Below are 14188 nucleotides of genomic sequence, written 5' to 3'. Positions count from 1 at the left end.
TTTACTTTCAAACTCAAAGATCCAAAATTATATCTTTTTAAATTTTTTGTTTTAATGCACAAAATTTATGCATCGAGGTCTTCTTCACTTGGAATTTATTTTTCATTAAAAATAAGACTACATTTAATTAATACATCATAAATTTAATTCTCTCAATAAAAAATTGAGGTAATTCAAATTATTTATGTTCCTTCACGGATTAGGAACTTGAAAAATGTCTATTGATTGAGATTGTGCTATTGGAGTTTTAGCCTGTTTCTTGCTCTCCTTCATCTCACCATAGAAGTATGAGGCAAATCCCATGAGAGAGATGGCAAGAGAAACACCCTTGAGTATTTGAAACTTTTCTTTGTAGAAGATGACAGCCAAAACCTCTGTTATTGGCAATAGAACTGCAAGTATAATCCCGGATAGCAAAGAAGAGGCAGTGAAGATCACTCCTACGACCCCCAATAAATTAAACTGCCACACCACTGCACTAAATACTACCACTAAGTAGTACTTTATTTCTCCCAACTCGTATTCTTTTGCTTCTCTTGGAATTGCCTACAAAAATAAAATAACATATACAATTAAATGCATTTGTTATGTAGTCTAGTCACTAGCATTTACACACACACATATATATATTTAATGTATTGAATGAGAATATGTTATCAATCCAAGTATTGAACTTTCATAATATGACTAAAATATATATAATAATATATAAATAAATACCCATTTAAAATTTGTCTACTTTCCATCCAAATAAAAATTAATGTTTACTTAATCGCAAGGGTATTATAATAATACTAATATCGAAGAGAAGTAAAAATAAATAAATAATATTTATCAAATTAATAAATAATTAGCTCGTATATATATATGTATTTATATACAATAAAAGATTGTAAAACAATTCATGATATGTTAATGAAATAACATTTTGTTTTATAAAAAGTAATGTATATATATGTATAATAATTTTACCCACCTTTAATCATGCACTGTCACTAAATGATTAAAGGATATCTATGTTAGGTAAAAATGTTTCATTGGGGAAGGCGTATTAGGTTAATTTAATTAATTAAGTCTTTTTTTTTTTTTTTGAGGGAATACAGATACAAATTTTGGAGTCGTAGTCAACTTTATTTCGTATCTTTGGTAGGTATATCTTTTTTAATATGAAAATTTGAAGAGTATGAATATTATTATGTCACGTTAAACATGTTATATATGTTTTAAATATAAAATAGTGATAGTGCGTATATAACAGCTGAGCAGCACCAGTGATGCTGACTGGTCTATCTACGTACAACCCTAAATAAGCATAGTGGTTGGATTCCCTTGATTTAGTTTGCCACCAGACTTACTAAAAGAATTATATAATACTTAAACATACCTATACATATATAATTACATAGTCTTTCTTCAAAAGAAAAAAAAAAAAAAACAATTATGTAGTCTGCAGAAAATTCCATTTCCACACTATTCGATTATGATTTATGGAATTGTTCAAAAAAGATTGAAGAGTCAAATCAATTAATGCTGAATACCTTGTTTGCTTATTTAAGTACCAATATAATATAATATAATATCAGATAAGTGACTAAATAATAATGGTAATGTTATATTTCACCTAATTACTTGTGTAAAGATTTAGTACCTTGAAATCGTTGTTAAGTAGCATCCCGACGGTGCAAAAGCCAGTGGCGAACAGTAAAATTACAACTTGAGTTTCCATGACGAGACCAAAAGTAATTTGTTGTCTTGCTTTCCTGTAACCAAACTCTATCAATGGCAATATAAAACCATACACCGCCGCCGCAGCAAGCGTCATGAGAAACCCAATAACATACTCCCGATTTGATTCATTCACTGGCCTGTCACCACCACTGTGCACCGCTAAAATACCCGCCCCAACCGTCAACAACACCACAGCGGTCACCGAATACCAGTTGAATTTCTGCTTAACCAACACGAAAGCAAACCCTGCGGTGAATGCCAACTGGGTGGCGATGATTAGCGAAGATGTTGAAACAGGGAGACGAGCCATGCCGTAGGCGTAGAGGTAGCTGTCGAGGCCGGAGAGGATGCCGATTACCACGCAGGTGAGGAAGAGACGAGGTTTGATGGTGAAGAAGGTGGGTTTATGGGGTGAGGTGGAAGGTGGTAATCGGTTGGTGAGACGGCGGCGGTGAATGTAAGTGATGGTGAGAGGGAGGAGGATGATGGGGAAACCAGCTGTTTGGAGCCAGCTTGAGAACCAGATACGTTGGCCACCGTGGATGAAGTAGAGGCGGAGCAAAAGGGGGCCACCGCAAGAGCCGATAGAGAGAATGAAGGAGCTTAGAAGAAGGAGAATAACTGTTTTCATGGTGATGTTTGGGGGACGGGACTTTCAATGAAAATGAGAAGGTTTTATAAGTAGGAAGTGAATGAGTGGGGGAAGTGCTCAAAATCACAAGTCAAATAATGAGAAGAAAGAGTAAAACAATTCATGCTGCAAGTGGAATCAACACATTTGGATTTTGACTTCGGTCTTTACAAATAATCTATTAATCTTTTTTTTTCTTTTGGGGTGTGTGTGGGGATGTGAATTTTTAATTTTTTTTTTTAAAAAAACTATATTAGTTAAGGTGAAACGGTTGACCAATTTTATTACATATATATATATATATATATATATTTTTATATAATAAAATAGATAAATAAAAATTTAAGAAATTAAACGTATGAACTTGAGTATATTTTTTAAAAATTTTAAAATTTTAACATTGTTGGATGAATTTTAATGATAACTAATAGTTTAAAGCTTAAGACATATATCCTAAGCCCACGGACTCAGCTTGTTTAAGGATTATGTGGCAATTTTGTAATTTTACAAAGCATAGGGTTCATTATGTAATTACATTTAGTTTTGAGGTACTTATATAAATAAGCATAGGTTATCATGTATAAATACTGTAATTTCCCTCGTCCACATTTTTACCAACATCTCTCTCCCAAATTACTATGATTTTAGAATTTGTTTGCATTCGATCAGTTTGCAAATTAATCATAAACTGTTTCAACTTGTGATAAAAAAATTTTTAGAATCGATCTGATTTTTTGTGTCTTAAGCTCAAATTAACCGTACATCATTCATTTAATTTAAAAAAAAACTATATATATATATATATATCATGACTGTAAAACTATCATTTCATTACTAAAATTAGTATTTTTGAATGTTGTAAACTGAAAGTTTTATATTAATTATAAACAAGATTGAATCTTTAATCCAAAACTGATTCGGATTAACTTATAAACAGGACTAGTCCCAATTCAATTTTTTGGAAACATATATGAAATTGTATTCCAAATTTATGATCTTTTTCTGGATTGCAGGGAACAGAAGTCTGAATTTATATGTTGATAAGAAAAATAGCTCTTTTGTTAACTACATAATTTTTGTACTCTTCGGTAACCTAAAATAAAATTCTATGTTAACTATACGCGTATAACAAGCTTTGAAGCGCATGCAAGTAAATACAAAACAGTCTATCAAAAAACATATATATATATATATCACGTATATAACAGTTTTTCTCCATTATTTTGTCTTCTATTTTTTTTTTTTAGGACATAAGCAAAAGAAGGGCCAGAAAATACTAATTACTTTCATCTTTTTTCTTCTTAATTTCCATCATCCTCATTTATTTTCTTCTCTCTTCCTCTCCATTCTCGAAGCGTGCTCTTTAACGGAGTTCAATGCCCCCATTAATTGTCAATAAACATTTCTTTAACACATAATTTGGTGTATTTAAACATTTTTCCACTAAATTTAAGTAGTCTATATATTTCTCGGTATACTGTTAATGCCAGTAAATGCATACACCGCATGTATTCACACCCTTGTTATATTAGAGATAAACGTTGAGATTCACAAACATGTTGAATACAAATTACAATGTTAGGTTATAATATAAGACAAGTTCTCAGCTCAAATATAGGAATTAAAAGTTACAACTTGCTTAGACAATTAGTTGAGGAATCTTAGGATTAGTGAAGACATCATTAAATTATGTCATCTTGTAGATTTTTCTGGGTAATTCGGAAGGGTGAATTATCAAAGTGGTCCATTTCAAAAACTTTTCTGGTCATTCTGGCTAAGATAAAATGAAGTGGAATGGTTCATTTCACTCCCATATTGATTAGTGGTTTCTTGATGTTACAAAAGGGTTCACACTCCGTAAGTGGAGATGCATATTGTTTGGGTGCAAAGAAATATTCATTGATTCCACAAAATAAATTTTACGTAATTGATTCTAGATTTCATCATGACCAGAAATAGTAATTAGAATTTACAGGAATATTATTAATTGTCTGAATAGAAATAGCATATATCTCTACTTGGTTATGTCGAAATCAAGCATCCACACCATATTAGGCACTACAAATTCAGATAAAATAAAATAAGTTCAATAACTTTTTCTAAGAGAAATTATTCTAATTAAACGCATCTGTTCAGCCACACACATTAAAATCTTTCACAACAAGACCAAAGATTTTAGTTGTTGATAATGAAAGAATATCTAAATAGGAAGATGCTAGAGAATAGTCATGGCAATTACAGGTTCCGAGAATCCATGGTTCTTATCAAAAAAGAAGAAAATTTATTTGATGGAAAGATATTGTTTAGTTATATAATCAAAAGAAACAGTTTCAATGTTAATGTCTTTCTTCTCTTTTCAGTTCTTTTCTCCTTTACAATTGTGTATATGTGTATATATATATATTAACTTGGAGGGATGTATTATATCATATTTATGTATTTTTTTACAAGAAAAAATATATATGGACCTCACCTTTACATAGCATGTCTTCATAATATGGGGAGTTAAGAGATGTAAATAGACATTATATTATGGTTATGGTATGAGCATAATCCTGGCATCAATGACTTGAGTGTCCCTAATGTAGGGTGGTTAATCACTTTACATATTTTGCCAAGTTTCATAATCAATATTGACTACATATAGGGAAACACTTGTTGGTAAGGTCTTTAAGATAAGAGTTAACTAATATTAAAGAATTGACTCATTTGGTTGTCAAAGATTTGTTTCTGACGTATCAATTTTATTTATACTATGACATGTTAGCAATCATTATATGTGTCTTATATCTTATAACCTGTCTCACCATGTATCTCTTTTTTATTAAATGTATCATATAATTGTTATTTCAACTAAGTTAGTCATTACAATTATAATTAAGAAAGCATTCATCTACTTTATGAATAATTATTTTCACAAATTTATTTATTCATTGTTCTAAAAAAAGATTTTAGAAAATACTCCACAAGAAATATTTACTATAAACTCAAGTACTTTTCAATAATTATTCATATGTGTGCATGTCTACCTGATAGGGACAATAAAACTTTTTAATCATCAGTCAAACTAATCATTTTATTAAAAGTTCTCAAACTTACATCCTATAAGAGGCACTATTATGTCATGTCTACCTATAATGAATACTTCAAATCTATTTATTTACCAAGAGTTGTTAGACCTATATATTATTAAAGGCATTAATACTTGTCAATCCATCAAAGGCGGTCAACTTGAACACCCACTATTGGCAGCTAAACTTGTGGATCCACTAGTAGTGGTCAAATCTATTCACTATTAAGGATAATCAAACACATCCTATAAAAACAATTAACCTTGTTGACCAATTAAGAACATACTAATGTATGTTTTTGGTGGAGAACAATTTAGATAATATAAAAACTTTTTGTTAGAGACTTATAACTTACAAGAAATGTAACACCCCGAGCCTAGAATTTTGGACTCGGGATGACAAAATTTATTGTAAATAATAATTATGGAAATTATTAAATTTTTTTTTTTTTTTAGAATTTTTAAGTTATATGCATTTTAGACGTGTTATTTTTAAAAATCAAAGTCAAACTGTAAATAAGAGAAAAATATATTTGAAAAGAAAGTTAAAAAATATGAGTCAAATCATAAAAAGAAAAAATGTGGCCACGTAGGACGTTCACATTAGTAGCACGATAAATCGTTGTGCGCCACATGGGGGACACGTCAGCATGGTTCCACGCGGGAGGCCACGCGGGCAATATACGTGTCAAGCCAATCGAATGGCTCAGGGCCACTCCCGCGCGCGTGAATGACCAAGATCGATTCCTAGAATAGACTTGATCGAACGGTCTGCATGTCTTCAATCAGACAATCCATATCAGTTTTCCCATTATGCGCGATCGGACGACCTTTGCTGCTGCACGTATCACTGCACGAATGGCCTGAATCGAAGACGAATAGGTATTTAAACCTCTCTACTCGGGCTTCCCAAACCCTAGCCACCAAGACGATCAGAGAAGAAGAAGAAGAAGTGTCACTGGAAAGCAAACCAGTCACCGGAAGAAAGCCGACCGTGCTAGAACACCAAAACACTTCGGTGAACTCGAAATTCTTTTTTGTTTCTTCTGTTTCATGGTCCTAGGCCATTCAACATGTTTTTTGGTGTAGCCGAAGAAAATTCGCGACCGCAAGGAAGAAGTGGCGAAACTCGGTGGAGCCACCATACCAAAGAGATAGAACCACTAATAAGCTTTAATTTTTTTCCTTTTTCCACCAACAAACGTCGCCTAACCATGAATTGAGCAGGTTTTCATCCAGAACCGGGTGAAACCGGTTTGACCGAGAGGAAGAGCCACTGTAAAAGGCAGAACCAGTAGTGGAGCACGGTGGCACCAATATACCAAAACTCGAAACCGGCCTCGATGAGATTTTTGGTCTTTTTTAGCCCTTTGTTTTGCATATTTTCACGTTATTTAATGTAATTTTTTATTTTAGCATAAAAATATAAGAAATTTAGAGACTGAAAACTGCTGGAAAGCGTAGTGAAAAAGCTAGTATTTCGGACACCGACCTAAGGTAAGAATCCATCACCATTTCTCCTGTTATGGTTAAATCAAAGTTAAATTAATAATAAACAAAAAATTATAAATAGTTGGTGATCCCTTGATTAATTAAATACAAGTTTTTGATAGAGCCAGCAATTGGTCAGTTTATAATTATCCCTACGTTATCTGTGTTGTCTATTTGCTGTTATGTTACCTTATTTGTTTATCGTCACTTTGTTTTGTCTTATTATACTTTAATTTATTTTTATTTTATTTTTTGTCTATTCAGTTTACCTAAACTGTTTTCATTTTTATTCTGTTATATCAATTTACAACTAATACCTTAATCACGTTTCTTGAATCGTTGAATTTTAGTTCATTTCACTTCATTAATTAATCGTTTTATTTTACTTTTCATGTTATCACAATGTATGGTGTATCAATTCTTTTATGATATTATATCTCATTCTTGCTTATGGTCTTGTCTCTTAACAAGTATTGAAGCATGAATTTCGTTTTTTTATAATTGCGAAATATGAGTTTTGCACGTATTTGGTGATTAGATAGTAATGAAAACTTAAATATGTAAGCAATATTTTTAAATTAAAAGGCTTACCGAGTGTCATGAAAAAGGGTGTACAGATTTGGTACAAAGAGTAAACCCTACCGTGCATGTTATCCTCAGTCGAATGGGGTTGAAAAGTCTCACATCCGAAGGGGTTGAGAATTGTTTTGATTACACTTATTACCAGACGGGGTATTGAGGCAGTTGTATTTTTGGCATTCATTACTAGACGGGGTATGGGGACGAGCATTTGATTAATTGACTTGATGTTTTGTCTATGTATAGTGGAGACCCCTATGGACTATTAGTAGCACCGATAAGTAAGTAAAATGATAAATGTTAATTACTATTAGTATTTTAGAATGTATAATGTGAATTACTATTCTGATTCTTATATTCATAAATAGCATTTCGAAACATACAGGTGAGTGAGAAAATTAACATTTTCAGTTAAATGAATTTATTTCGTAAAGAAAAATGAACTCCATTGGTTATTTTATGATTTACACAAATCTTTTATTTTCTGTATCAGTGGTAAGACATTGATATTCTTACTGAGATAGTGTAACTCACTCTTTTATTATTAACTATTTTAGATTAGGATGACTAAAACCCGAATCCTGAATAACAAGAAAACTATCTAGAAAGTTGTTTCTTTATTTTTCCAGTTTCGAGAAGAGGTTTATCATATTAGTTTTCCTTATTACACTTTTTCATTTATATTCTTTAAGGGTATTTCCGAAATTTTATTGGACATTTCAATCAAACTGTGCAATGTAATCCTAAATTCTAAACTACTTTCACAATTTAATAAATTTTAATATTATTTTATTACCCATATTCTGGGCTTTTACAAGAAATTATTTTAAAATACTTATAATATAGAATTTTAAGTTTGTGTCTCATGATCTTATTAGAGCTCCACAAGCATTTGATCAAATCCACCTTCCATCAAACTCTACCTCTAACCCATCAATGTCATGACCTAGTATCTTTCTCATTGAGAGTGCTTCTTTTATGACTTTTGTCATTAATTTTGTATTGATTATAGCTTTAATTTTCACATATCATCAGTTAGTCTATAGAATTCCTACAAATTTATGAGTTATACATGTATAATAATATAAGCATTTCAAAGTTAATATGATTTTTTTAGTAGTTAATTAAATATGATTGTTCGAAGTTATATGAGAATGAGACCACAATCTTGTTTTTAAATTTTTGATTATGAATTCATGATATATTTAATGTAAGATAAATAATACATGATTGAACTAGCTAGAAATATAACATCTTAAAAGATGTTAGTTTAGTGTTTTATATACCCCAAATAAAATTACCCTATTTCATTATTAACATTTCCTAAATGGTTTTTACTTCATGGTGCTTGAAGCTGAGGCGTCTCAGTTTCTGAATTTTTTAGTTGAGTTTGTATCTCTGAAGTACTACTTTGTTGAGTTTGATTTTGTGAGTGAATCTTTTCATCCTTCATGTCACCGTAAAAGTATGAGATAAAGCCCCAGAGAGACAATGCAAGAGAAACACCTTTCTCCACCTGGAACTTCTCCTTGTAGACAATAACAGCAAGGATCTCGGAGATAGGGAGTAGAACAGTAAGTATAACTCCAGATAATAAAGAGGATCCATAAAAGATGACTCCTATTGCTCCCAAGAAATTGAACTGCCAAATAATTGCACTAAAAACCACCACAACATAATATTTTGTTTCACCCAGCTCGAATTCTCTTGCTTCCCTTGGAATTACCTAAAACAAATCACAATATATAAGGTAAATCGATGGTCATATAAAAGATACCCATTTTTTTAATTTTTTTTAATCTTAGATAATATTTTTCAAAATTTGATTGTTTAAATAAAAAAAATTATTTTTTTTCCTTTAAAGATTCTTTTTTTTTATTCTCTATTTCTTTTATATTTAAAAAATTAAATATTAAAGTAGAGACTAATAAGCAAAGAAGATAAGAGAGAATTAAAAAAGCAAAAGAATAAAATAAAATAAAATAAAAGAAGGTGGAAAAGTGCTATTTATTATTTTTTATTTTTATTAAAATGCACTCACAATGAAATCAATTAAAAATAAAATAAAACAATTGAAGAGATTCAAAGAGATTAAAGAAGTAAAGGCATCTCATGATCAATACTAATTAATGCCTTCTATTGGATTTAATATTTAATTATTATTTTTAACTGGAGATGTTTAAATTATAAATTGTAACCCATTTTTTAAAATATTTATTATTTATTAAATACATAGATGATTAATTAACCAAAAAAATTAATTGTTTTTCAAATCTTTTTCCCTAATTTTGGTACATATGTTTGAATATTTAAAAAAAAACATGTTTATTTCATTAAATATTTATTCTTTATAAAAAAAAAATAAAAGATTTAAAAAGAATAATTACTGGTGATAATCTAAATCTACAAGCTCAATATATTCTTGAGCATATCATAATTTATTCAATTAAAAAATTTGTGAATTTCATTAAAAAATATTACATATTTTTCTAATATTATTAAAATTGTTTGTATTTTAAATTTGAAATCATTGAAGCTCAATTTAAAATAAAACTTAATTTTATTTCTTTTTTTAAAAAAATAAATAAATAAATTGAACACAAGTTTAACAATTTTAAATGTACTTCGAGTTAAATTCAGTTCTAATACAATTTTTTTTTTTTAAATATTTCACTAGCAGAAAAACACAAAGTATGTCCTTATCCATCGTAATAAACTAGAGTTAGTGGCTTGAAAATCTACCACCCTGTTTGTTTATTTTAAGATATACAATTATTAATATTATATACTCCACTTGATATATAAGACAAAAAAAAAAAAAAAAACAAGTCCAAAAACTAATTTCCGATCTAAAGGAAATAGTATTAATATTTAATATAAAGAAAACAAAGAGAAAATATTCATATACATCGTATTTAATTAGTTTCTCAAAGACATTTTATGTAATTAAAATTTTTAAAAAATTTAGGACATTTTATTATTTATTTTAATTAAAAACTCTGTTATCTTATTGTTTAAATATTAATTAAAGTGGAAAATAATTAGTGATTTACTGGTTGAGGGAGCTTGTTAATCAATTTAACTAATTAAAAAGAATAAATTATATATAGAAATCGAGACTAATCATGTCTAGTAATAAATGAGATTGAAAGATTACCTTGAAATCATTGTTAATCAGCATCCCAATGGTGCAAAACAAGGTGGCGAACAAGCACATGACCATCTGAACTTCCAACACAAGACACAAAGTAAGCTCCTGTCTCCCTCTCTTGTAAGCCAACTCCGTCAATGGCAATGCCAATCCGTACAACGCAGAAGCTCCCAGCGACATGAAAAACCCTGCCATATATTCTCCTTTAGATTCATTTTCCGGCCTGTCACTGCTCGTGTGCATAGCCAAAACACCTGCTCCCGCCGTCAACAAAACCACTGCGTTTATCGAATACGGAGTGAACTTCTGCCTCACTAACAAGAAAGCGAACCCTGCTGTGAAAACCAACTGGGCCGCCACGATCAGAGAAGACGTAGAGACGGGGAGGCGAGCCACGCCGTAGGCGTAGAGGTAGCAATCAAGGCCGATGAGAAGGCCGATGACAGCAGATGCCGTGAACAATCGGGGTTTTATGGTGAAGAAGCTGGTTTTTTCTGGTGATGAAAATGAATTCTGGTCAGTCTGGCGCCGACGTTGAAGGTAGGTGATAGTGAGAGGGATGAGTATGATGGGGAAACCTGAGACTTCAAGCCAGCTTGAAAACCAGACTCTTTTGCCGCCATGGATGAAGTAAAGACGCATAATAAGGGGGCCACCACAAGACCCCACGGCGAAGATGAAGCAGATGAAGAGTAGAGCAAAATTTCTCATGGTGGTTCGGTCAACTTGCCTGTTTCTATACACAAATATGGATATGATAAGGGACTCTTCTCGGGTATGATGACAATGTGAAAACTATATATATATCGTTGAAGAAATTTGGTAATCCATGAAAAAAAACAAAAAAAATTTAAGTTTGGAAGAACATATGAAGTGATATCTTTCCATCGTGTGTGATATATATTTCCTTGTTCTTTATATGGAATTATTCCTTTATGAAATAATAAAGAATCTTTTTTTAAAAAAAATTACTGTAAAGAATGTTTGTAAATAGATTGGAACTACACCTCTATAAATAGTTGTAACAATGTTTGATTATGCTTTATTGACAATTAATTTATTTTTCTTTTTCTCATCATTTGGCAAAAAGAATAATAAAAGTTACAAAATCACATAAATATAATTAATTTGTTTGTATCAAGTTAATGTTAAACGGAACCAAGTATAACATGTTAATCATACTTTATATGATATTTCAACTAGTCCATCGTAAGCTTCTATATTTGCATACTGAATTTGTTGTATGTAAATATGTAACACCCGAAATTTATTTATTTTTTTAATTTAGAATTTTATTATAAATGTAATAAAATAATTTTTCAATTTTTTTTATTTTAGTTTAGGGTAAAAAATGAAATAAAATTGATTGAGAATTAAATTGAAAGTAATTTTGGAAAAATTGGGTAAAAATTTGAGTTCTGAAGATATTTTTAAAAAAAAAAAACAAAAATCAGGGGTCAAAATAGAATTTAGAAAAAAATTGCCACGTAGGATATCCGCTCAATAGTCCCGACGAACCAGGACGCGCCACGTGGCAACGGGCACTGATGTGGTGTCACGCGGGCAATCCGTGTACCCGCGATCGAACGGCCCAAGTTCGTTCCCGCGTGTATAGACGGCCTGGATACGCTTCTTCCCAAATGCGATCGAACGGCCATATTCAAACACGATTGGACGGTTCAAATTAGATCGCGATGGACAGTCCAAATTGGATCGCGATAAACGACCCAAATTTACTCTTTATTTAATCACGATCGGACAGCCCAGATCAAACGTGATAGACGGTCCATATCAAAAGCGGAAGGATATAACATTCGCACCAAACCCTAATCCTAGCCGCCAGAACCCCTCGCCAGAGAAGAAGTCCTGGCTGCCGAGAAGGAGACCGCCGCCACCCGCCGATGCACCGGAACTCTTTTCGACCGCCAAAAAAGATAAAAACTTTCTTTTTGCTCGGAATTCAATTTTAAATACACTCATGGCCAAATCGGAGCAAAAGGACAGGCCAATTGACCAAAAAATGTGGGCAAAGTCTAGCGGCAGCACCGCAGAGAATTTCACAAAACGACTCCGATGAGGCCCTTTCCGATTCCCGTTATATGAAATTTTTTCACTGTTGTGATCACTGTATCATTCTCTACAGGTTGACCGGAGCAAAACACCCAATCGCAACGTGAGCCGGAGGAGCCGCCGCACCGGAGAGCTCCGTCGCATGTGAGTTTTAATTTTTTATGTTTTTTCGGCCAACTGAGGCCCTTTAATGTATTTTCTCATAAGGATCGATGCAGAATCAGCCAAATTCAGCCGAAAAATACCAAAAACAGCCGACCCGATGCAGATCGCCGTCGCGGGCGGCAGTGTCGTCGTCGGAGCACGGCAGAGCCGCCGTGCCAGAATTCTAAAATTAGCCAAGTGGCTATGAGACTGATTTTGAGTTTGTTTGGGATATTTGTAGGTATTATTAGCGCGTTTTAATTCCAAAAAAAAATTCAGGGAATCCGAGAATCGCACGTAGACGCAGTCGAACAACTTAACTTTTCGGGTATCAAATCGAGTAAAGATCCCTCACTCTATTCACTATCATAGAATTGAAGTTTTAATCAATAATAACATAATATTTTATGCGAATTTAATAAATATGCATAATTGATTATAAATTACTAATGGAGCTAAAACCAAAAATTGTTCTCTATTGATTTATTTTACAATTTAAAAGCATGATAGGATCTGATTTATCAATTTTATAGTTTGAATGCATGTATTGCTGCCTTACATGACCACCGTTTAGTTGAAAATTTGAGATACGATTGTATTCCTTAATGCATGTTTGTTTACTTATGTGATTATGGTTGATTTGGAAAATGGAGACTAACAAAAAATGAAAAAGTTGTGTGGGAAAATGAATAGATGAAGAAAATAGCCTTACTGGATATCGTGAGAGATGGTGGACGGACCGGATACATAGGGAACCCTACCGTGAATGTTGTCTCATACTGGACGGGGTATGGGGTATGGAGACGGCCCGTTTTACCCTCATACCGGACAGGGTATTGAGATTTAATAATTTGGCGCTCATACCGGACGGGGTATGGAAACGACCCGTAATTGAGATTATTAAAAGAAAGGGTTCGCATGTAGCGAGAACATCCCTATGAACCCCCATGGATACTAGTAAGCTGGTGAAAAATGTAACAGTTATTGTTTGGTTTATTGACGATTTATATAGACTCGTAATATGTGTTATGTTGTTGATTTTACATTGAATTATGATCTGTATGATATTAATTGTCTACATATGTTGTTTTTATGAATTCAACTACGGTAAATGAATGGTAAATAGTTTTATTTTTAATAATAAATGTAGTAGTTTAAATTAAGTGCTCAATTAGTATTTTAATTTTATACCAATTTTTACTTCTGTGCCGGTGATATAGTATGATATCTTTATTGAGATAGTGTAGTTCATCCCTTATTTAACAATTTCATATCAAGAGGAATAGGTTCCAAAGTCCGATTCGTAGGAGGATTGTGAGTAAGT

At 31.9% G+C, this 14188-nt stretch overlaps 2 protein-coding genes across 2 annotated transcripts; both read right to left on the bottom strand.

Moving 5' to 3' along the window:
- On the bottom strand, positions 1-2516 carry LOC110820174 (purine permease 3-like). The gene is made up of 2 exons (XM_022049604.2): positions 1649-2516; positions 1-546 (listed from the first exon to the last, which is right to left on the bottom strand). The coding sequence occupies exons 1-2, from the start codon at positions 2357-2359 to the stop codon at positions 193-195; spliced, it is 1065 nt and encodes a 354-aa protein (XP_021905296.1). The 5' UTR covers positions 2360-2516; the 3' UTR covers positions 1-192.
- Positions 2517-8684: 6168 nt separating this feature from the next.
- Positions 8685-11574, bottom strand: LOC148269120 (purine permease 3-like). Its single transcript, XM_088221558.1, has 2 exons — positions 10657-11574; positions 8685-9225 (listed from the first exon to the last, which is right to left on the bottom strand). The coding sequence occupies exons 1-2, from the start codon at positions 11359-11361 to the stop codon at positions 8839-8841; spliced, it is 1092 nt and encodes a 363-aa protein (XP_088077684.1). The 5' UTR covers positions 11362-11574; the 3' UTR covers positions 8685-8838.
- Positions 11575-14188: the final 2614 nt, after the last annotated feature.

This window comes from Carica papaya, chromosome 1 (assembly GCF_054855325.1).
Source record: "Carica papaya isolate Zhongbai chromosome 1, ASM5485532v1, whole genome shotgun sequence".
Classification (NCBI taxonomy): domain Eukaryota; kingdom Viridiplantae; phylum Streptophyta; class Magnoliopsida; order Brassicales; family Caricaceae; genus Carica; species Carica papaya.
Note: the sequence above shows the minus strand (reverse complement) of the source record. Positions and strands in the feature narration are given on the sequence as shown.

Coding starts and splice junctions, on each gene's coding strand:
- LOC110820174 (XM_022049604.2), bottom strand. CDS start 2,359: ATGAAAACAGTTATTCTCCTTCTTCTAAGCTCCTTCATTCTCTCTATC. Junction 547..1,648: donor TACTTAACAACGATTTCAAG/GTACTAAATCTT, acceptor TTATTTTTGTAG/GCAATTCCAAGAGAAGCAAA.
- LOC148269120 (XM_088221558.1), bottom strand. CDS start 11,361: ATGAGAAATTTTGCTCTACTCTTCATCTGCTTCATCTTCGCCGTGGGG. Junction 9,226..10,656: donor TGATTAACAATGATTTCAAG/GTAATCTTTCAA, acceptor GATTTGTTTTAG/GTAATTCCAAGGGAAGCAAG.